We start from the raw sequence: 22,197 nt of genomic DNA on the forward strand, positions 1-22,197 counted from the left end.
ATAAGTGGATGGCCAATAGACAACGCCAACCTATTTACTATCATCAACAAATTACGATGAACTTTGGAAAAACAATATAATTGGATCCTAGTAACACGGTCAACCTATATCCCTTTCTCATGCAATGTACGCAACCTGCCATGTGCGTGCGCGTACAACTAGACAAAAACACCATCCACAAACTGCGCGTAATCATATCCTTCGCCGCGGGCTGGCATGGCTTGCTTGAGGTACTCGACGAGGGCAGGCGCAAGACCGCCACGGTAGAGATCGGCCTCGGTAATGTACGGCTATAGGAAAAGATTACCGTGTGTAGTTAGATCTTTGTCGGATTTCCAATCGACAGTCGGCATGTTTCTCACCTTGTCACCCGCAAGGGTCTGGAACGAGACCTTGAGTTGCTCAGGATTGGCGCGATCTTCTTGTTGAGCTTTCATGAAATCGATAAACTGCTCAAAAGAAACTTCCTCGCCACCGCGTACGGCGGTCTGGAAGAGATTCTCAAACGTCGTGTCCTGTTTTACGTAGAAATGATTACCATGATAGAAAGGACGGCTAAGATATACACATGGCATACTCGAGGTACTCACGTCGAAATCTGTACCCTCTGCTTGCAGTGCAGACTTGAATTCTTCACGTTTCAAGGAATTGGAGTTATCCACATCACACAAGCGGAAGGTCTGCAACATGAAAGCATCAATATACTCGTCACAGTTATAATATCAAAGCAGCGTCAAGAACCCCCACCTCTGTAAATTCTTCCAGCTGCTCAGGGGTGATGTTTGTTTTGGTTCTCGCGACCATTTGGTTTTCGATGAATGCAGACTTTTTGACCACAGATTGAGTGAGAAGGCCGAAATCAAAGGACAGGTCTTCAACCGAGTAGATCGTGAACCTGAATTAAAAGATTGTCAACCGAAAAAACGGTTATATACTCTTGTCATTTTTCGTAGCAACTCACTCATTGTCTGCATGGGCAAAGTATGCATAAGTTTGTAAGCGTCATGACCGGATAAGAAGCGGCTATAACTCACCTTCAATGTGCGCCTCCATGCATTCCGCGTTCAAACGTTCAAGATCCTACAGGATGCTGAGATTAGCAAAGCACTTGCGCAAATGTGCTGCTGGGGTCCGAACCTGCAGGTCGTTCTTCAACGGCTCCAGTCTGAGAATTAATTCATGTACAGTGTCCAATTGGTTCTGCAGGGGCGCAGGCACGCGTCGTTAGAGAACATCCTTGTTGGAGCCCTTGGAATATGCTTACGCTGAGATCACCCTCCAAATCCGTCAGCGATCCGGAAATGTTGTTCAGATTGTTTTGGAATTGGTTGGCAGCATTGGCGAACTTCTTTTTGAGGGCATCCTTTGTGCTGGGTGCAAACATGATTACTTTACAGGACTTCGGGTTGAGGGGCAGCAGCTCTTACTCTCGAATGTAGACAGTGATCGCTCGCTTTCGCCCCGCTTCGACCTCAACGAGGGAGTCCCAGCAGGTAGCTAGATCCTATATGCGACTAAATGATGAGCTAGATCATGTAAAACACAGAGCAGCCCTTTGCATACATACCTGCAAGGTGTGTCCTTGGGGTGGCGAGTACGGTCGTAAGTTATATGTTTTCAACTTAGTTTGAATGTTTCCGAGAAGCTGAAATTACACACACGTTTCATCAAGATCAATCTTGCAATTGGATCCAAATGACATATCATACTTACACTGTCCAATTCACGCCTCTCCGCCACCCAGCCTCTCTTGGTAGTACTTTTGTACGTTTCAAACTCATGCAGCTGTCGCCTTGCGTCGCTGTATCCAGCAAAGCCAGTGCTTCCCCAAATGGATTGAATGCCGTTGATGGCGTCCATCAAAGCGCGGACGCGACGTTCATACTCGTTTTGCATTTCCCAGGCTTGTTGCATAACCTGGGACACAATGTCAATGAGATACAAGAGTATTAGTTGAAAAGACAGGGCGCCGTCTTACCACTCCCATCTGTCCAACACGTCGGCCAGCAACGCCCATTTTATCTTGAGCCGAAAAAGCGTGGAAGTACTGAGCAACATATGTCATCACAGAGCGCTCATCGGGCTACATATTTGATGAAAATCAGATTATGCATGGTCAGGAGGTTGAAGAAAGTGGTGTACCTTGGCTACATCTACGATATCCTCGACCTCGAAGAGCTTGGGAATGCCAAGTTGCTGTTCGGCGACATCGAATGCCAATTGCGTGTTTTCGTGCCTTCGGCTCTATTACATGCGGTTGCAATGGTTATGTTCAAGTCAGGTATACTGCTTATTACACAACAGATACGCATGCGCATACTTTGTCAAGCGCCCAATAGTCAAGCAGATCTGGACGGTGGCGGTGGATCAAACCGCACCTAAGGTTGGATGATTAGTGAAACTGGCTGGGTTCGCCACGAAATCGCATCCAAAGCTTACAATGCAAGACCGTCCTGCCAGCTGATGAAGAACCCTGAATCAATGAAAGCCATCTAACAAATATCATGTATAGTCACAAGGTACCTGAAGGTGAAATCTTTGATATGGAAATCGGATGCATAGGGTGCGGTCCTTCGTTGACACCATAAAAGAAGACCTTGTTCGAGTCCAGTGAATAACTAGCTCGCTTGGTTCCGGTTCGTCGAAGCATATGGAATAATTCATACCTTCTTTCGCGGAAAGCCCCTCTTCACTGATTTCCGAAATGGTAAATCGAAGAATGATAGTCCAAATAAGACCGAGAATGAGCTTTACGTTGGCATCAACAATGTCCTAATACATTGAATAGCGTAAGCCGGTTAGATGGCAGTGCCAATTCAAGCATCAGCCAGCTACGATACCTCAGCTCCAATATTAGTGAGATTGACTCCACGCCTCCGGATAAACTCCAGTGCCTTGTTCATGTTCTCAACCTTCTGGATGCGGAGCTTCGGATTCTTGTTGTATCTTCCCAGCGATTCATCGCCAATGATTTCTGTGTGCGCATAAGGATGAGTCCACATATATGTATGGAAACCGAACGCGGTGCGAATCGGTTAGTATTAGTGCACACCTAAGAGCTGAATGAGTTTCTCGCCGGTGCACAAGTCTGTGTCAAGGTTCTCGAGTGGTGCAACGTCCTTTTGCTTCAGCTGATTGTTTATCCAATTTGTGAAAGCTGCAAAGATACAGTAAAATCCCATTAATGAGGACGTCCAATAACGGCTTTATGCGATATTTCGCTGGGCGTTAGACAACTTACTTTTCTTTTGGATATTCTCCCACGTCTTATCCATAACGCTAAGAAGATAACGGGTTGGAGACGGCCACCTATGTCAAGTCTGGCTTCAAGCAATAATTTATCGTTTTTCATACCGAACATTGTCCTCTACCACTTGCTGCGACGCTTTGCTTGGCGCAAAGCCATCGGTAGGTGAACGCCATGACATTTTGGGTGATTTTGGTTGCTTTTTAGTAAGAAAAGCGCGAGGAAATGGTGTTCAGATCGGTTGAGATGACGGGCAAACAGCTAGCGTCAAGTTCAAACACCGCCGCTGATGATGCAGTCGCTGGGTGGCCCAGATATCACAATGTTCACGTGTCGCACATCAAACTGGGCAGAGTGCAAGCAGCATTCCAAGCAACCCCATCGACATTCACTGTTCCTCCACAGGAGATCTGAGTACTTTACGGTGGTAACACGACGTGTGGTAGCTGACTGCGGCGAACGACTTTTCGGGGCTATTCCATGAAGGACCGACCATGGCAAACAGGAAACTGTTAGGTATGCAGAATCTCTTTTTTTGCACAGTCAGTGGGACGAAAGCGAGAGATGGCATATTGCGAGCTTGCTGTCATGTATTTTTGAAAAGCTCTTGGCTCACATTGTTTCTTTTACAGGAGAGATTGATAAGGTTCTCAAAAGGGTTGCGGAAGGCGTCGAGATCTTCAGGGAGACATTTGACAAACTCGATGCTGCCACAACACCAGCTCAAAAAGAGAAGTATGAGGGAGACCTCAAGAAGGAAATCAAGAAGCTACAACGGTTGCGAGATCAGATAAGAACATGGCTCTCATCAAGCGACATTAAAGACAAGAGAAATCTTGAAGAGAATCGGCGACTCATTGAGGAGGTACGCATGGCGATCGCCTAGCCATACGGAACCGTTGCTGTAAACGAGCCCTTATCGCTAATGCTCTTCGTCTACTGTAGCAAATGGAGCGATTTAAAGCTGCAGAAAAGGCCCTCAAGCTGAAAGCATTCTCAAAAGAAGGTCTCTTGCAGCCGCAAAAGTATGATCCAGAAGTGAAAGAAAGAGAAGACCTGGAGGACTGGATATCGGACACTGTAAAAGAATTGAATCGACAGGTTGAAGTTTTTGAGGCCGAGCAAGAAAGTCTACAATTGCAAGCACGAAGAGGACGCAAAGGGGGCGATGCGGCAAAGGCAGAGCGTTTAGCAGCAATTGACCATCAGCTCGAGCGACATAAATGGCACATGACACAACTAGAAATCATTCAACGAATGGTTGCGAACGAAGAGCTGAAGGTCGAACAGGTAGGAGAAGACTTGATTTGGAAAATACTTGATAAAGACACTTACTAATTCCACGCCACAATACCGTGTTAGGTTAAAGCCATAAAAGAAGATGTAGATTACTACGTCAAAAACAACCAGGATCCAGATTTCGATGAAAATGAATACCTTTATGAGGATCTGGATCTTGAGAATCTGGAAGCATATGGTCTCAAGCCGGACGATGGTCATGAGGAGGGAGGATATGGTACGTGATTCAGATCATATCTCAGAGTAACGGCCCGGCTCATACTTACAACTGTATTCAGAACCCCAAACACCGCCCAAGGAGAAGGATGTATGTACCTCTTATGTACCTCTGCCTGACAATGGATCTGTCGCATTGAGCTTTTATATTTTTCAGACTGCCGAACTTAATCTCACAACTCCAGCCCGAGATGCGAAGCATCATGACGACTCGGCCAAGCGAAAGTCATCAAAGGATAAAACTGACCTTGAGGATGTAAGTCCTGATCGGCCTCGGCTGTGGCGGAATTTAACAAGCAGTATGTACGCTGACTACTACCTGAACTGGTAGATTACGACCCCAACCAAGACAGCGATCGTAAAGGCTGCCGCGAGAGTAGCAGGTAGAATCTATGCTTGTAAGCATGCCTCTGAACCTCTGTTTGCTGAACACTGGCAATTTATCAGCAGTTCCGAAAGCACCAGCTCCGGTACCAGTGCCGGTGCCAGTCCCAGCGCCTGTTCCAGTTAAAACGCCTGTGAAAGCTGTGCCAATCACAACACGTCCCGTTGTTGCGACTCCGCGGGCTCCGGAGCCAGCCCCTGTGCCAAATATCACGCAACGATATTCGGCGGCAGCAGCTGCTTCAACACCGGACAGCGCAACTCGAGCTGGCGCATCGCAACCCGTTGCTGCAGATAAGCGAGCAGTTCCAAAAGGTGGGATATGCAGGATCGTATGAAGTTCGATGGCCGTGCCTACAAGTATTTATTTCGTCAAATTTAGCACGCGTCGTCGAAGAATCACAACCTGCTGCGATCCCTTCACCCTCTTCGCTACCAACTCCTCCGGCTCAACCCCCGTCAGGGACACATCCACCTCTACCTGTTGCGGCTTCATCGTCTGGAGTCGTGGAATCCTCTCCATCTGCTGTTCCTTCCGGTAGCATAGTAAAAGTAGGGGTCATTTGCTTGGGCAAACTATGGAGCGATAGCATCTCACATTGGTTGTATTTTTATAATAGCAAGCAGCTCCGACAGCACCGACAGATCCAGCCAAGGACGATGCCGCGGCAGAGCCCATCGACAACCGATTACCCCCAACACTTGCTGACTTGGTACAGTCATTTGAAGCGACTCGTGACCGATGTAAGAGCACCATGCTCGTGCTATTTGTCGAATCTATCTAATGAGGATTGTCATTAGCCACAAGAGCGAAGGATGACTCAAGTTTCCTTCAAGAAATGTTGCAGACGAGTTTCCAATTCTTACCGGATCCGCTTGATTCTGAAAGGTAAACAGATTGACTGATCCTTCTTGAGGAAAGCATGCTCACAGAGGCTGACCTCTCGTAGACCGAAGCACTATATTCCTAAAAACCCCTACCCAGTGCCCACGTACTACCCCCAATTACCACTCCCTCTTTTTGAGAATCCCAGTGTATTTGAGAAATTCGACACCGATGTACTGTTTTTCATCTTCTACTACCAGCAGGGAACATATCAGCAGTACGTGTTCGGTCAGCTTCGTCTTGTGAGCGGAGATATGTTAATTCAGCAGCGTTTGTGGCAGATACCTAGCAGCACGGGAATTGAAACGGCAATCGTGGAGATTTCACAAAAAGTACCTAACGTGGTTTCAACGGCATGAAGAGCCAAAGCAGATAACAGACGAATACGAGCTTGGGACATATATTTACTTTGACTACGAAGGAGCTTGGTGTCAAAGAAAGAAAGCAGATTTCCGGTATGTTTCAGCCTCCCATTGGTCAGAACAGACCCTCAGTTTGTAAATGTTTGCATGTGCAGATTCGAGTATCGATACCTGGAGGATGCAGAAATGTAAAGATTGTATTTAAGATGTTCTCTGGTCAATAACACGAAATACCACCAGCGTTGTCAGAGTGTGGATGCAAAGGCTGTTGTGTTGTGTTAAGATGATCATCGCCACGCATGCTTTGAGTCTTCATCCAAGACTATATGTGGCTATGAGCTGTCCCCAATGGTTGAGAAGAGGTTACTAAATTCATCAAGCAATGACCGCTGGTTTCAATTCAATGGACTAAAAACAGAGTGCATCATATTCATCAACCCGGGCAACATAATTGGCAGATGCAAGTAGCAAGAAACATAAAATTGGGAATGGGAATGAGAGGAAGCATCTTCCAACTCTAATTGAAGCATTCATGCTTATGACCAACCGCCCGGAACGAGCAAGCCCGACTCTGTTAGGTAGGTTCTGCATGATCTTGATCTACGACAGAGAACGCAGTGGCTCCTAAAGGCTGGTGCTTCTGCTGTGTGGCGCGCCATTAGGTTAAGTTTATAAGTACCGTTTGCTGTAGCATTTCAGTCGTGCTTGTAAGCGCCAAATGTTCCCCAAAACGTGGGTCATGGTAATCATGGCAGCGTATATGAAAGGTATCCACATATTTGTAGATTGGAGAGACTGGAGACATTTAGAACGGGAAGATCGGCAAGCCACGCGAGTAAATGGTGATCTGAAGCAGATACCGACTCAATGGAGAGTTCTGTCTGGGAATGCGGAAAAGTGTCCTTTGACTAGAACCTCAAAATGCTGAACGACATTGATGGAATAGATGTATCATGTTTATGTATCTACAAAACTGTACAATGAAAAAAATAATAAAATGCCCTCATGTCCAGTCCAACATCCCATACCGACCCCATTCACACGTTACTCATTTTCCACTTTTTGAATGGCTTCCATCTTCCTTCTCCTCCTCGCAGCACCCACTCCCTCCTTTTTCAATGCGTATGGATCATCTTCTTCCCCATCAATGTCCACAAACTCATCATCAAACGTATCCAGCGATGGGGTTGAGCCATATTTACGAGGATTTGATGAAACAAATGGCGAGGACCGACCATATCCCGCTCCAAGACATTGTGAACAGTACCATTTGCCTTTTGGAGGTTGGATGAGGCCCACACAGGCGAGGTGGAACCACTCTATTGGACACTGTTGATGTTCGTGGTGCATTAGCATAGGAAGCTCAACGTTATAATACAGGTATATCAACTCACGTTTTCATTGTCACAAGCGACCATCTCCCCATACGAAACTTGCTGACAAATGCAGTATGGTGTTTGATCCTCGTCGTCAGATCCTCCACCATTCCGCTTGAAGCTGGTCCCGCCATCTGCACCAGTCCGTTGCCGAGTCCGCCGTCTAGCAGGAGTTTGATCATCGGTATATGTTCGCCTTCGTTTGCGTGATCCAGGCTTGTCCTCGTCTTCCCACTTTTCCAGAGCCTTCTCTAGTCGTGCATAGTGTGCATTAAACTGTGACAAATCATGGTCGCATTAGCGTCCAACGGCTGCAAGATCATTCAGTCGCTTCTTGCTAAGTTACATACCTGATCTAAGACCGTCTGACTAGTTTCCACCTTCCGTTCCGCTTGTTCCATCGCAGCTTGATAATCCCTCCTATACCCAATCAAAGCCCCGCGCGCGTCCTTGTCAGCACCAATGACGACAGGACCACCGTTCGTCGCAGAAGACCGCCTCTGCTTCATAATAGCCGCATACGAACGCGAATTGTGACGCATTGATTCAACAATATTATGGAATCTTTCGTCGAGGTCGCGGAGAACGGTCATGTTGAAGGAAATTTCGGCAGGGAGATTGGAGATGGCTGTATATATGAAACGGCAAAACAAGATGACCATTAATTAGTTGGTTGCCCCATCGATTAAAAGGCTTTCATTCACTGGCCGTCACACCCTGCCAAGATCACACTCTGCGGCCTGACATGATACCCAGTCGAATTATCCGCCATCACCCTGATCCCCACCCAGATGAATAGACAAGAACTGGAAGCGTACATTCTAAATAATCCGACAGAAATTCATCAACGTTCGCGGTAGCTGCTGCCATGTTTCGCCGATTGAGCGACTCAAAAGTCCACTTTTAACAACGTCAACGCAGAGAAGCCAGCCAGATCGTCAATGTTCCGGATTTTCCCGCCTTTGAAACCTCGGTTGTCCCACCAAAAAATGCGGAAAATGAAATCCAATAGCTAGGATACGTGTATGTGATTTTCAGGCAGCAATCCCTAGCAAAACTGTCCAGAGAAAGTCGCCCATGCACTGTCGATCAAGCTGTAATCAAAAGTAAGAAATCGAAAAGCCAAAAAGAAAGTCGACACAAAGCCCAAAGCCCAAAAACGTTAAAAGCAATGATTCAATTGTGGCACCGACAAACTGCGGATTTCAACTATTTTTAATGCAGTCACGTGCATGATCGATATTGATTACTTTGATGACGAGTGTGCGATCGCACATTAAACATATGGAGGAAAAATGTTGAGCTGTAGCGAGTGTTATCTTAAGGAAGGCACTTGGATATACACTATGTAAAAGCCTTTTTCACTACAGTAAACTATGCTTATATACAAGCACTTCGCTCAGCAGTGAGGCAGGTCATGTGTTTTTCAGATCACACGGGGAATCCCTATTTGTATTGCAAGATAAACAATATAACAACGTCCGACTACAAACAAACTATCCTACAATAACGCACTGACATTACAATTATATGTAGCTATAGACTAAGGAACAATAATAATCTACACGAAATTCAAATACTTTAGCATAGTCATACTTTGATCTCTTCATGGATGGATTCTTCTTCATGCGTTCCTTCCAACCCTTCACAAAGGGCATCGACAATCTCCGCCCAATCCGATGACGGCCGATCCGCAGTCTCGCTCTCCAACGCAATCGTAGCGCGCCGGCTGACATGATTGTGGTTTACCGATGGGGAACGCTCAGTTGATCGTGGACGATATTTGTTCATAAGCGCCGATGGCAATGGCGGCGTTGCAGGAGCATGCTTGAACAGAACCTTTTCATCGCGGGGCTTCATTTTGCTCCCTGGTTTTGATGTAGAGGAGTCGTCTGTTTTCATGGTAACTGTTGAGCTCGCACTCTCACTATCCTGTGTCAATGTCTTTGCGACAGGGAGGGATTTAACCCAAGCTTCGGTATGATTTACTTTATCAGGCTGGGCGGGGTCGTAAATTTGTCCAGTCAGAGCTGTCGCCATTGTCAAGACGTTCACGCTTCGTGGAGTACGGTCCTGGCGACGCGGTTTGTTTAGGCGGCCAGAACGCCTGCAGAAGCGTAGGAATCGAGGTGTTGCCCAAAAGTACACAACCGAGTTCAGAAAGCCTTGCAGCGGTGCGGAAACCTATGATGGATGTGGTGTGAGATCCAGTCACAAGTTTTGAAGTGACCAAGGTGGTGCGTACCGCATGGAGAATGAAAAGCCCATAGATTGGATACGTTGGATCCGCCATGTTTTGAATGCGGTTTACGGTTGGTATAAGCCAGTTGATAAAAAAGGCTAACAGGTAGAAGGACGTTTTCAGGATGTATCTCTTTATCGCGGCAGAGGTGCGCTGCGAGGGAATCGAAATGCCACGCCTGTTGAACGGCACTTCGAGCGAACTTGTTAGGCTGCAGAATGCACGAAAATGTTTAGCAGAAAGCTTCAATTATCGCTTTGCTGTACAAACGTACCGTCGGTTACCCCTCCATACAATCCATCCAATCGTCATATACCCAAGTACATTGATAATGAATACAGTCCACAATGGACCATAAAAGAAAATCATTCTACGTACAGTTAGAAGGATACCACTCACAAACAGCCTCAAAAAACTCCAAGACTCACCTATACGATGTATACTTTCCACCGATCCAGCACCAAAACACACTCGGGGCAAATACTGGTCCTTTATCATCTTCCCGTAGCAATTGTAGCACGATTGACGAAATCAACGGTAATCCCCACGCAGCTGCGTGAAAGTACTTTTCGTAACGCATAAAATCCCGTAGGGGACGGTGCTTGCACACGGCAAAAACAATACTCATCGACATGACTAGAGTCCACACCTAGAATAGATGTATGAACTCTGTGAGCGAAACAGACCTTGGAAGCAGAGATGTAGCTGAAGTATACCATGGAAGCCTGGATGTATGTCTGGATGATAAATCCCTGCGCTGAACAGAATGCTTCCGATCCATGTTCAATAGGGAAGCTGTGATGATAAAGTTGATGAATGGATAGGCGATAAGCTCATCAGTTTGCTCCTTCAGACAGCTTACCTTCCCAGCGATAGCATTATACTGGCAACGAGATCCGCAACCGACATGTAGAACACCAGCCGATTTGTGATACTCTTGAAGCGGGATGCAAGGAGGTAGGTGCCTAGAATGGAGCACGAACCCAGGATGGACAGACATGATGCTACACGGACAGCGACTTGAATTGATTGAAGCTCTGCGGATGCAAAGGGGGGCGGAGAAACTGGTGGGGGAGTTGTGGTGCTCATGATGGCAGGCTTTTGTTTCCTTTATCGTCGGGAGAGACGGCTAGCAACGGCAACGTGCAACGTCGAGAGCTGTGCCCGCCGAGTGAATCAAGCAATACAAAAACAGCGGGAGAGAACGCATGCAGGATATTTATGATCCTTCGATCGCTGAACTAATGTCTGTTTATCACACTACACTTATTTTTCCCATGTTCCTATTAATGCCAACAAGATCGGAGTCCAATATGTGATACTCTCCTTAAAGTCCATCCGTCGAATAGTGTCCACGTCCACGTCTAAATCTACCGCTCTTTAAAGGTCCTCAGCCCCGAGTCTCGCCGCGGAGGCTCAGCCGAGGCATCGTCGTCGGCGATCAGCTGACTCATCCGCTTCTTTAGACCAAGTCCAGACTTGAACAGGAGAAGAACTTGACCCTGCAAAGAACTGGTTGGTCTCCTTGGGACCGGTAATTCCCGTCAGTTGCAGAACATATAAAGTCCTTTTGAGCGCTGCGAGGGTCACCGTTCATCACCTCCTGCTTGTCCCCTCTTCTCTGTCCGTCTACTTTTGGACGTACCAGAAGGTGGGGTGCGGGTTTGAACTCCCGAAAAGTGTTCCGAAATTTTCGTACAGAGTCCAACGCGTGCAATTAAATGCAACCCCCCCTTGCTTCTAAAGTGTGATTTTGTGGACTTCGTGGGACGTTTGGCCCTCAAAACCAAAACAAGTGGATTTGGAGCGTCACTATGCAAGAGAGAGAGGGAGAGCTCCAAAAGGATGATATAACGACCCGAGTTTTTAACTTTTTAAAAAGATGCCAGAAACGACTGATATGACGACGTGATACAGCGGAATGTACTGTCAATACTCATAACAAGCAATGCTGGATGTGGGACTCAACTAAACACTTGTGTGGTCCTTTTCCAGTCATGACAATCGGCGACAGATAGTACACTCAAGGAATCTTTCTGGGACATTGATCACTGTCCACAACCAATTAACTGACTTTGGAGACGCCGGAGCAGGTCAATTTGGATCTGCACACAATCCGAACATTACCGCTCAAAAGCTACCTGACGACATTCGGCGGGGCATATTTTTCATTTTGCGCAATTACTGTGGAATCTGAGAATGGCATGGCCTAGTTTCATCATAAACTTTGGATAGCAAGAGAAGTATTTTATGACTGGTGGAAAAGGACAGATAGACTCCACCCATGAGAGCACACCCTGCAGCACGGCGCACGCGAGACACATCACAATCGTACTTTTTCCACTAGAATGCATACATATTGCGATAAACCCGCTGTCATCATGCGAAAACGTGCAAACAAGCACATTACAATGTAGCATCTCCATCCTCCTTCAAGACCAATCGCATCTCTGACCCATCACGCTTGCCAACATGTAAAACATCATGGCGTAACCCTTCACTGTGGTCAGAACTAGCCCAACTATGTGGCCATAGTTCGAAATGTCGCCAGTTGGCAGGTATAGGTTCTCGATGATGAAAACTCGACGGTCGACTTGAGATCGTGCCCGTAAAACCTGGAACGAGGACGCCGTGATAATCCGACAGTCCGCCATCAGAACTTCTCCTTTGCATTGGTTCCACATGAATTTGATCATGCTCTTGGACAAAGGTTGGGCCAGTGGATCGTGCAAGAACAGGCCTGGCACTATCCCGCCGCCTCTGTGATCCCACCCAAGGCAAATTCCCAGTCCACCCTCCTTCGGCATCAGTGTCAAGATTCATCCCCCTTCGTCGTGCGCGACGCCTACGGACTTCCCTCGCAACGGCAGAGACGACGAGGACCACAGTGATGATAAAAATGATGGATGCAAGGCTGATACCGATAATGAGAGCCGGGTTTGAGTTGTTGGATCGCGATTGAAAGGCACCAGATGCGCTGGGGTTATTGGATGGTCGAGCAGTAGGATCAGCCCCTGAGGGTGGATCAATGGCTGTCACAAATGTTGTTGATGCGCCAGTCTGAAAGACAATGGCGATGAATAGAAGTTTTAATCCTATCAATCAAAAAATCTAAACATACTGTAGCAGGAACGCGATTTATAATCGTGCTTGTAATCACGACATTTGATGTTCGTTCATTAGGCAGAGCGATAAAGGATGTGATTACTCTGATCGATGTGACGGGAGGAGGAGGGGCGGGCGAAATTGCTGGGGCGGGTGCGGGTGGTGGCTGCGGGTCAGGCGATGGTGAGGGAGGGACCGGCCTCGGAGCCTGCGCGGTCGAAACAGCAGGTTGGGGTCGAGGCTGCGGGTCAGGCGATGGTGAAGGAGGGACTGGCTCCGGAGCCGCCGCAGTCGAAACGAAAGGTTGGGGCCGAGGTTGCGGGATAGGTGCTGACGACGGACGCGATGACGGTTCGGGTGGCGACGGCGGTTGCGTTGCCGACTGACCGGCCAGCGAACGTCAGATTGGGCCACAAATATCGTCAGGAAATGATATGCTACCTACCGGAGAAGCAGAAGGGCGTTGACTGGTCTCTGGCCTTGGAGATTCTGGCTGCACCGTGCTAGTTGGTTTAGGGACAATCGCTGTTGACGTGGGGAGAGGAGCTGATGGACGAGGCTCGGAGGTGGGTTGGGACGGGGATGCAGGTGAGTTGGACTGTGGAGGAGGCGATCGAGACGTTTGGGCGGGTGGTTCGTTTGCTGGGGCCTGGTCTGGCTGATATTTTCAATCCAAATGTTAGCAATATGCTAGACTCTATCCAACTTGAGCAGTGACAACAGCATAGTAATTCGCCCGACGGTTGAGCATATATCGCTGCTTTCGTGCGAATTACTTGCAAGATTTGACACTTACCGAGCGCGTTGCTGCTGGAGGAGGTGACCTCGGGCCGTCATCAGCGGCCGTAGTCGCGGCGTTTCCGACATTACCACTTTCTGTCTCCTGAGGAGCCCGAGGGCCTACTCTGTTATCGCCTTTTCGGTTCTTTACCCCTTCATCTGAAATAGATCGACGTATTGGGATGAAATCACCTAGGCGTGACTCTAGTAGGAACCTCATGGTGCGGAGGAATGACATGCTTTCCGGAACATGAGAATTGGGCACCTTCGTCCTTAAATCCGATTTTCTTTTACCCAAATGCCAAGTAAAAAAACAAGAAAGAAAAAGGGCCGCCAGGATATTGTTCAGGGGGGAAGGTGAGCGGGGAGAACATGATGGATCCAACTGCCATAGCGAACAGATAGCATGACTGTGCCCCTCGATCATTGGCTTTATTGGTTTAAATGGGAGGCAAGTGTCCGAGAGGATCGGATGGGGTGACATCACAACAAAAAGTGTGAAAAATGCGCTGAGTTTCTTTATCAATTATCTGTCTGCCCATCAAAAAGTTTTTGAGCGCACACGCACTTGCGGTTTAAGCCCTTTTGCCCTGGCTTTGAATGGCGTTGTCACTGTCTTCAGGGTCGATAACACCCACAAGCGGCTCTTGTCGATGCAGAGTTGCATGACATGTGTGTGTGTGTGTGTGTGGGTGTGTTTTGATGGTGCGGGGATGACATGGTGCAGTGAATCCTTGCTGCTTTTCGCCGTACGTCCTGCAAACAAGTGTGTGTGCTCTGCAAACGGAAATTCAAAACGCGTTTTTCTGAAACCCAAAATTGGGTATTTGGGCGGAAGGCGCGTAACCGGAGGAGGGGGCTGGGGGGATTGACTTAAGCGACAAAATAACCCAAATCTCTCAAACTGTATTTTCGTCTTGTTTATTCTCTCGATTCGTTGGACTGTTGGGAAAACGACAGCAAGCGGAAAGGAATTGCCAACTGCCCAAGCAGTGACTGTCATAGAGTCGCACATACGACCGTTGTTGGCGTGACTAACTTCTTACTCATACACCTGCTTTGCGCTCACGGATCCCTTTCGGCATCGGCTGTGCCCTCCGCACTTGTTACTGGAGCCGTTTGAGACAAACCACTGCGGACACTAAAGACACCTACACTTTCTCTTGGTCGTTGGACGGACAACGATAATTGCGGCAGGCTCGCCTCACCGCCACTCCTTGTCTGACTTGATCTTGATTTGTAACCAACATGGCGTCGGAACAATCATCGAACGCAGTCGCCATTCCCACTCCGTCTAAACCTCTCCCGCTAACGCCAAACAGCAACGCATCTTTGAACCTTGCAAAGTCAGCGCCGTCACGATTCCATCCCGACACATTGTCATTTTCGGAACAACACCAAGAACAACCGCAACAACTCGTTCCTCCCCTAACCGTCCGCTTGCAGCTTTTTCCGCACTCTGACCGACCAGCTCACCACTCGCATCAGCATGACCGCCATCATCACCACTACACAGCCTTTTCATTCACCCCGGTTGAAAAAGACTTGTATCCGGGGGGAATTATTCGTATTGGTCGAAAGGTGGACAGGCATCATGTTGGACGGGAGAAGACTCGCCGAGGAGACAAGAGCAACAATGTTGCTGATGGCGAAGAGGAAATGGAATTTGTGATAGGGTCGCCGCCCGTTGCGGAATTGATGGATGAAATGGAAGTGGATCGTGAGACGAGCGAGAATTCATCACAAGAACCCGGGGAAACGATAAAGAGAAGAGCAGAGTTTATAGCATTCCGAAGCAAGGTTGTCAGCCGAACACATGCCGAGCTTTGGGTCGGAAAGGATGGACAGGTGAGAATATTGTGCATCCTGACGGCTTCTGGCGAGTGTAAACTGACTGCCGTTACTTGCGCACTCCACAGGTCTTTTTTAGGGACGTGGGAAGTTCTTCCGGAACCTTTCTAAATCGTCTTCGGTTATCTCCAAGTGGGAAGGAAAGCATTCCTTACAACCTTAAAAACGGCGATGTGGTCCAGTTGGGAGTTGATTATCAGGGAAGACAAGAAGAGATTTACAAATGTGTCATGATCAAAATCTTTATAACTGTCAAAGTTGGGTACAAACCCAAGCTGAATCCGCACAGGTAAGGTGAACCGTATGTTAGCTTGACGGTACCGACCTGTTTATTAAATGATCCTTGTAGACTCCGCCTTGCAGTCAAGAACCTGGTTATAGCAATGAACCCGAACGCTGACTCGTCAGATCCATCGACACATGCCGAAGCGTCAACCGATTGTTGCATTTGTCTGTGCTCAATATCTCCCTTCCAGGCCTTGTTCCTTGCTCCATGCTCTCATTGCTTCCACTACAAATGTGTCACACCTCTTTTGGGATCCGGCGTCATGTTTTTGTGTCCCATGTGCAGACAGGTGGCAAACCTTGAGGCGAGCGTTGCAGAGGCGGAAAACGACGACGAGTGGGAGAACCCTGAAGAGGAGATTGGCACCAACGGGTCGGGTATGGAGCTAACGGTAAACGGACAAGCAAGCGGATCTGCGTCGGGAAGACCGCGCTCCGTGCGATCCGTGTCTGGTAAACCGAGTCAGGCAGACATGGACTCCCGCATAAAACAAATATTATCAGAAGCTGATACTCCTGTACCTCGCGTCACTGCTAACGACCTGGATGCGTTGCTGTCAGATGGAGAAGGGACGTCCGATCCGGCATCTACTACAAACGGTCCTGTGGCGGACGTTGTTGGAAGTCCACCAGACTCTTGGGGCATCACGCTTGCACGACCAGGAAAGAGTTCCCGAGGAGTTGGTGCCCCGGTCCCAATACAACGAAGTGGAACCAAGGTCAATCATCGTTTCCGTACCAGTCCAGACTCACCACTTCCTGTCCTCCCCTCTGGGCTAAGCCGCGAAGGTGACCGCAAAGGGGGGCTTGTTGGGGATGTGCCAGAGAACATTGCTGCATCCTTGATCGGGCAGTATGCCGCAGTCATGGATGCAATTATTGCCAGTATACCCAAGGGACCAGAACGAGACGAAGTGAAACGCAAAGTGGCTGAATTAGAAGCACGAAGTACGGATGTTTTAAACGGCGTAAAAGCCAGTGCAAGTACAGGAAAAGGAAAGCAGAAGGCTGGCATGGGGGAAGGGAGTAGTGACGGTGATGAGGAGGCATAGAAGGATAACTGTAATGTAGATATTCGGGCTTTGTCGGAATTGATTAGATTTTTTTCATGAATATATGTTTGGTTTTCAATATATTGCTATTTGATAAATGCCACCTACTAACAAATACGGATAGGTTTTTAATTTTTCAATCTCCAGCAGGTAGCTGTTCCCGCCCGCTTTTCAACGCTTGCGGGAATCTTTTATTGACATTATGATTCCACCGATCTGAATTTCGTGTCATCATACTTTTGCTCAAAAGGGTGGCACTATATCGCTTACAAAACTGCCCGTTGCCCTTTTGCTCACTATGGCTAACATAACCACATTCATCTTGAACGTTGAATATGCGAAACGTGGAGATTTGTTTGCATAGGATATTCTTTAGTAGTAAAGAAAAATCTATGAACTGATACACGGTGTTGATAGCTTGATTAACGAAAATCGCCAAAGCCGGAAGACCAACATACTACATCAATTACCCAATGCAAATTGCCGATGCAACCTATCTGATAGTTCCAAGGAGCATGCTCTGGTCGTATTTGACTATGTTCAAGCCCCATTAAGACTTCATTAACAGCTCCTCCGATGTATTGAAAAGCTCCAAATAATGTAGTCATCTTTGACCATTTCTGATCGCAGATGTGAGTACAGTAAGAAGCGTGAAATCTAAAGGACTACATCAATCCTGTAACTACTACTAGGCAATTATACACGCAATACGTAACGGCTCTTCTAAACCGGATAATTTGCCCACCACACGAGAGAAATCCTACTCGCCCTTTGATTCCGAAATTCTTAGTCGGAGGATGTTTCAGATACTAGGTAGATCAGAATTAGACTGGGAATATGCATGGGAAAATACAAAGATAATGCATACCTGCGATCGTAGCAATATAGTAGTAGCAGCATTTGCAAGGCGTTATGTTGTTTTTGTCGGGTGGGCGAGGTCCTCGGCACCACCACATCAGCGTTCTCATGATTGATGAGCGTTGTGCAGATGCTTGTGAGTCGAGGATGGGTAAAGAGGAAAGAGGGGAGAGACAGCAAAAGGCCCCCCTTTTATAGACCTTCGGCATGCGCCTCACCGCAGTTTAAAAAGTTACATTAGCATGCAATCTGTCAATGTGACCGCGTTCGCGTCAGGGCATCGGTGCACAGTAGTTCCTTAGAAAACGGAGGGAACTTGTGTTGCCGTTTGCCTTTTTCTCTTTTCCACCGCCGAACGTATTTACGAGTCTTTTGAAGGATACGCAAAGTATCAGAAACAGAATGCCCGACACATCCAATAAGGATTTGCCTGGCCAACCTCTGGAGCGCCGGGACACTATTGTCCATGAACACCCCGAAGAAGCCACTGATCGACCCATCACGAGGGTGGTGGTCATCGCATTGGATAGTTCCAGTATGTCTTATTCGCTCATAAATTGTCGCTCCCAGCTCAAAAAGTCATCATTCATCAAAATATGTAGAAAGCAGTGATTATGCCTTTAACTGGGCTCTAGAGAATTTTTTGTCTCCTGAGAAGGATTTGTGCGTTTTGGTCAATGTAAGGCCCATTGCAGCCGTGCCGGGGCCGTTTGGAACAGCGTACATGGATTTTACTGGTTGGTTCTCCAGTCAGTGCTTAGCTTGTAATGGTTCGCAACTCAGATGATACAAACGCTGTTGCGTGCTTCGTTCCCGTGTGGATATTGTTGCTCGATCGGTGGATGATGATGATGATCTAGATTATGTGGTTCAAGTTGAGGAGCGGGTAAGTTGTTCCATGTCTTGATTTCAGATGTTGCGAGCAAAAGGGTTTGATGTGGTCTCCTCCTGGGTGATGATAATAGTACCGAACGGAATCTCATGCCCTCCTCCAACGATACGCCTCGCTTGTAAAAAAGCGCAAGGTATTCCTTTCCCCTTCTCTCTTACAAAGTTTCTCAGAGGCTCAGGTTCGGATGTCCCTAGATTGCGGTCAAAGCCATTGCAATGCGTGGTGACCCCCGTGAAGAGCTTTGTCGCAAAGTGGAAGAACTGGATGCAGATGCATTTATTCTGGGGTCAAGGGGGCTGGGCACACTTAAACGTGTCATTTTGGGTTCTATCTCTGGTTAGCTTCTTTCACACACATCCGTTGTTACCACATTCTTCTAATGATTGACTTGACCAGATTACTGCGTTCATCATGTCAAGTGCCCTGTCTTGATCATAAAGAACAAGGATGCGGGGAACGGGAAGGAAGAACGACCCGTGGAAGGCATTGTCGCTGCTGAGGTCCCCCCTGCCTCGAACCCTCGTTAAGGGTTAGACGGCTGGTATTGAGATTTGTGGATGTGTTTGAAAAGCACGATCAGAGGTCGGTTGATGCCATCTTTATATGTAACCAATTGCCAGTATATGTTGAAATGTAGAAAAAAGTTCAAACCGCTGCTGGTATGATCATCTGAATCAAAGATCAGACATAGAGATGGCCTGTGTACGGTAGTAGGAGGCGTCGCCGATGTGGGTGATTCTATAGAGTGTGCAGTGTCCCGAGACTGCAGTCATTGGGACGAAAAGCGAGGAGAAAATAACTTTGAATATATTATATAGCATCCTTTTGCATACCATAGCTCGCGTAGTCTAGTGGTTATGACGTCTGCTTTACACGCAGAAGGTCCTCGGTTCAACCCCGAGCGTGAGCATCAATAGGACGGGCCATTAAGTTTTTTTTGTCTTCAAACTTAAGCGGTACATCATCGTGCAGATTTGAATGCTGTTTCTGATATCCACCAACCCAGACATTTTCCGCTGGCGTTTCTCGAATGGGAGATCCATCCCACCGGCGTTATTGTCTTTGCCCCTGATTACTCTATAATACAATGCTCAAGAATGAGTGTTTGCGCAGGTTTTAAGATGCGCAGCACGGACTAGTCGATAGGTTAGAATCGACATCTTTTGTGCTTGAACACTTTGACACTTTCCACTAGCTGCGCACTGGAACTCAAAAAAGCCGCGCTTATGCGAGTCTCTCGCACACGTGACTCGCAGGACTTACGCGCTTAGTTCAACTGCTTCTGCCTTTTCTTACTTTTAGAGTTTTTCTTTCCTGTGGACCAGCACATGGTTAAGAGTATATACGGAATCTGGACGCTGGACCAAAGGTTACCCTCTTTGTAACATGTCTGAACGAATAAAAGCTTCACGACTGCGTCCCCCACCTCCCCCACGTGCACGGACCCTGCGGTCAGCGAGAACCCATGCACCCAGACCCTTTGAGCAGAATGTCTCGTACCGCCCCACAGGTCTGTCCCTCCTCTCCCTTCCCACCGAGATATTGCACATGATAGCAAACTACACTTTTCCCGCCTCGCATCCAACGACAAACCTAGTGGACCGACAAGCACGCGAGAACCTTCTCGCCCTGTTACGAACATGTCGAACATGTTTTGGGATCTGTGTTCCGATACTTTGGAAGTCTCCAATGCATTTTACAAATCAAAAGGCTTTGGCGGGGTTATGTAACGTTCTTGCATCGAGTCCCCGAGCGGAAACCTATGCGAATAGTATTGTTAGCTTGGGAATGTTTTGCGCGGACGTTTATGGACTTTCGGCTGTTGAGGCGAGAAAGTTGGGGAGGGGGATTATAGGTGACGACGGGCCAAAGTATCCAAAATTGAAAGAGTTGGCGTTGGGGTAAGTTTGATGCTCTTGTTTCTGCACGCGGACGGGAGCGTGGATCTGACAGTTTTGGGGCCGTTTGGTATTTCGTCCTGTTCTTTTTACGATAGACCATCACCAAATGGACGTCCGTATCTGAGCGACTCGTCGGTTTCATCCATCGTAAAGCAATGTCCTTCTCTCATCGCTCTCCACCTCGAACATCTACCGGAAATCAAGGGTTATGTTCTCCTCAGATATACTCCTCCCCTTCAACGCCTCATCATCCGATACTGCCCAGAAACAGCGGGTCAACTCTTCCGAATACTTACCTACCATGCACCGACTCTCGAAGAGCTCGAATTAACAGACCTATATGCCCGTCATCTTGAAGCCCTTGGATCCTGCTCAAAGCTAAAGAGTCTATATGTTGATCATATCCGTCTAGGAGAAATGGAAGTTGAAGCGTTGTCGCACATAACCGCGTCGGGACGATTGACTCAATTGGAAAGTTTGTCGTTGGTGGATGCATCGATGTTGGGAACGGAGCATGTGCGAAGACTGGTAACGAATTGTGGCGAGAACTTGCGAGTACTGTGTTTGGGAGCTGTAGGGTGGGTAGGCGACGCGGCAATGTTTGCTGTTGCAAAGTCTTGTCCCAACTTGGAGTACTTGGACATTGGCGATCTGATCATTAGTGATCTTCCTTTAATGGTAAGCATTGCTGGTGTTCCATGGTAGCAATGGAACTTGGCGCTTTGGTAACGCTGCATTATGTTTACCTCCTGTGGTTTTAGGAAATCGCCATAAACTGCTCAAAACTTCGTCATCTAGATGTAACGTACAATGACCTCTGTACGGACCGTCTTCTAGAGGCCCTCCAGCGCCACGCCAAAAATCTGCGTGTTCTCTATGCGGCAGAAGCCGCGCAACTCACTGTAGCGGGATGGTTCATGTTCCTTCAAGCTGCCGTTCCCCGCGGCCTAGCATCCTTCTCCGCGGGGGCATTGTGGCACCCGCGATGGGAAGGATGGGTCTTTTATGAAATGGTCAAGAAGCATTATTCTCAATTTGCCGTATACGACGGCCGGGAAAGGGAGTTTAGTTTGGAGGAATACGTAAGGGAAATGGCACCTGCGGCGAGGTTTGATCCGATACCATTACCAAGTCGACCGCAGGGGTGGATGAATCATGACCCCGTATTTTGGAGCTCTTGATGGGTGGATTGATTATTTTAAACTTTTGTGTATATATTTGATCAAACTCCGAACGGGGGTTATCAATGCCATGGTTATTTCCACAGAAACGTGTACGTCGCGTGACAAGTTGTGGATTGGGGCGATAAACCACAAAAGTATGATAACCCTGTGATTCGTTAAGAACACCAGTTGGCCACAGGCAAGTCGGGCGCCGTGAAAAAAGCTGGCCGCTACGGCGGAGGGTAGGGCACTGTGACTGCGACGGGTGACGTCAGCTCCGATGGCTTGCATGACGCGC

General features: G+C 47.8%; 8 protein-coding genes and 1 non-coding gene across 9 annotated transcripts; 5 read left to right on the forward strand and 4 right to left on the reverse strand.

Annotated features, from left to right (window-relative positions):
* Window positions 1-5: 5 nt before the first annotated feature.
* Window positions 6-3,534, reverse strand: SPPG_06332 (uncharacterized protein). Its single transcript, XM_016754546.1, has 21 exons — window positions 3,355-3,534; window positions 3,242-3,279; window positions 3,053-3,157; window positions 2,841-2,974; window positions 2,667-2,772; window positions 2,524-2,596; window positions 2,440-2,460; window positions 2,321-2,378; window positions 2,143-2,244; window positions 1,979-2,083; window positions 1,714-1,917; window positions 1,568-1,645; window positions 1,428-1,504; window positions 1,265-1,370; window positions 1,138-1,200; window positions 1,035-1,080; window positions 962-968; window positions 748-895; window positions 591-680; window positions 363-515; window positions 6-290 (listed from the first exon to the last, which is right to left on the reverse strand). Exons 1-21 carry the CDS (start codon window positions 3,426-3,428, stop codon window positions 159-161), a joined length of 1,920 nt encoding a protein of 639 aa, XP_016606690.1. The 5' UTR covers window positions 3,429-3,534; the 3' UTR covers window positions 6-158.
* A 91-nt stretch (window positions 3,535-3,625) lies between these two features.
* Window positions 3,626-6,660, forward strand: SPPG_06333 (uncharacterized protein). Its single transcript, XM_016754547.1, has 14 exons — window positions 3,626-3,763; window positions 3,880-4,112; window positions 4,193-4,537; window positions 4,610-4,763; window positions 4,825-4,853; window positions 4,920-5,018; window positions 5,094-5,145; window positions 5,210-5,461; window positions 5,529-5,698; window positions 5,767-5,890; window positions 5,948-6,035; window positions 6,097-6,249; window positions 6,314-6,487; window positions 6,550-6,660. Exons 1-14 carry the CDS (start codon window positions 3,742-3,744, stop codon window positions 6,584-6,586), a joined length of 1,932 nt encoding a protein of 643 aa, XP_016606691.1. The 5' UTR covers window positions 3,626-3,741; the 3' UTR covers window positions 6,587-6,660.
* Window positions 6,661-7,233: 573 nt separating this feature from the next.
* Window positions 7,234-9,095, reverse strand: SPPG_06334 (uncharacterized protein). Its single transcript, XM_016754548.1, has 4 exons — window positions 8,589-9,095; window positions 8,121-8,398; window positions 7,789-8,046; window positions 7,234-7,723 (listed from the first exon to the last, which is right to left on the reverse strand). Exons 1-4 carry the CDS (start codon window positions 8,638-8,640, stop codon window positions 7,439-7,441), a joined length of 873 nt encoding a protein of 290 aa, XP_016606692.1. The 5' UTR covers window positions 8,641-9,095; the 3' UTR covers window positions 7,234-7,438.
* A 93-nt stretch (window positions 9,096-9,188) lies between these two features.
* Window positions 9,189-11,725, reverse strand: SPPG_06335 (uncharacterized protein). The gene is made up of 6 exons (XM_016754549.1): window positions 10,875-11,725; window positions 10,729-10,807; window positions 10,441-10,661; window positions 10,287-10,382; window positions 10,016-10,223; window positions 9,189-9,954 (listed from the first exon to the last, which is right to left on the reverse strand). Exons 1-6 carry the CDS (start codon window positions 11,099-11,101, stop codon window positions 9,361-9,363), a joined length of 1,425 nt encoding a protein of 474 aa, XP_016606693.1. The 5' UTR covers window positions 11,102-11,725; the 3' UTR covers window positions 9,189-9,360.
* Window positions 11,726-11,779: 54 nt separating this feature from the next.
* SPPG_06336 (uncharacterized protein) lies at window positions 11,780-14,196 on the reverse strand. The gene is made up of 4 exons (XM_016754550.1): window positions 13,914-14,196; window positions 13,563-13,775; window positions 13,134-13,499; window positions 11,780-13,072 (listed from the first exon to the last, which is right to left on the reverse strand). Exons 1-4 carry the CDS (start codon window positions 14,133-14,135, stop codon window positions 12,419-12,421), a joined length of 1,455 nt encoding a protein of 484 aa, XP_016606694.1. The 5' UTR covers window positions 14,136-14,196; the 3' UTR covers window positions 11,780-12,418.
* A 344-nt stretch (window positions 14,197-14,540) lies between these two features.
* SPPG_06337 (uncharacterized protein) lies at window positions 14,541-17,168 on the forward strand. The gene is made up of 3 exons (XM_016754551.1): window positions 14,541-15,745; window positions 15,817-16,037; window positions 16,098-17,168. The coding sequence occupies exons 1-3, from the start codon at window positions 15,146-15,148 to the stop codon at window positions 17,083-17,085; spliced, it is 1,809 nt and encodes a 602-aa protein (XP_016606695.1). The 5' UTR covers window positions 14,541-15,145; the 3' UTR covers window positions 17,086-17,168.
* Window positions 17,169-18,212: 1,044 nt separating this feature from the next.
* SPPG_06338 (uncharacterized protein) lies at window positions 18,213-19,639 on the forward strand. Its single transcript, XM_016754552.1, has 6 exons — window positions 18,213-18,478; window positions 18,546-18,680; window positions 18,804-18,829; window positions 18,909-18,968; window positions 19,030-19,171; window positions 19,232-19,639. The coding sequence occupies exons 1-6, from the start codon at window positions 18,346-18,348 to the stop codon at window positions 19,360-19,362; spliced, it is 627 nt and encodes a 208-aa protein (XP_016606696.1). The 5' UTR covers window positions 18,213-18,345; the 3' UTR covers window positions 19,363-19,639.
* Window positions 19,640-19,672: 33 nt separating this feature from the next.
* On the forward strand, window positions 19,673-19,745 carry SPPG_10140. Its single transcript has one exon. It is a non-coding gene; the product is annotated as a tRNA-Val (tRNA).
* A 392-nt stretch (window positions 19,746-20,137) lies between these two features.
* On the forward strand, window positions 20,138-22,045 carry SPPG_06339 (uncharacterized protein). Its single transcript, XM_016754553.1, has 3 exons — window positions 20,138-20,736; window positions 20,832-21,414; window positions 21,498-22,045. Exons 1-3 carry the CDS (start codon window positions 20,222-20,224, stop codon window positions 21,915-21,917), a joined length of 1,518 nt encoding a protein of 505 aa, XP_016606697.1. The 5' UTR covers window positions 20,138-20,221; the 3' UTR covers window positions 21,918-22,045.
* The last annotated feature ends 152 nt before the right edge of the window (window positions 22,046-22,197 follow it).

The sequence above is a fragment of the Spizellomyces punctatus genome (genome assembly GCF_000182565.1).
Source record: "Spizellomyces punctatus DAOM BR117 chromosome Unknown supercont1.11, whole genome shotgun sequence".
In the NCBI taxonomy this organism is placed as follows: Eukaryota; Fungi; Chytridiomycota; class Chytridiomycetes; order Spizellomycetales; family Spizellomycetaceae; genus Spizellomyces; species Spizellomyces punctatus.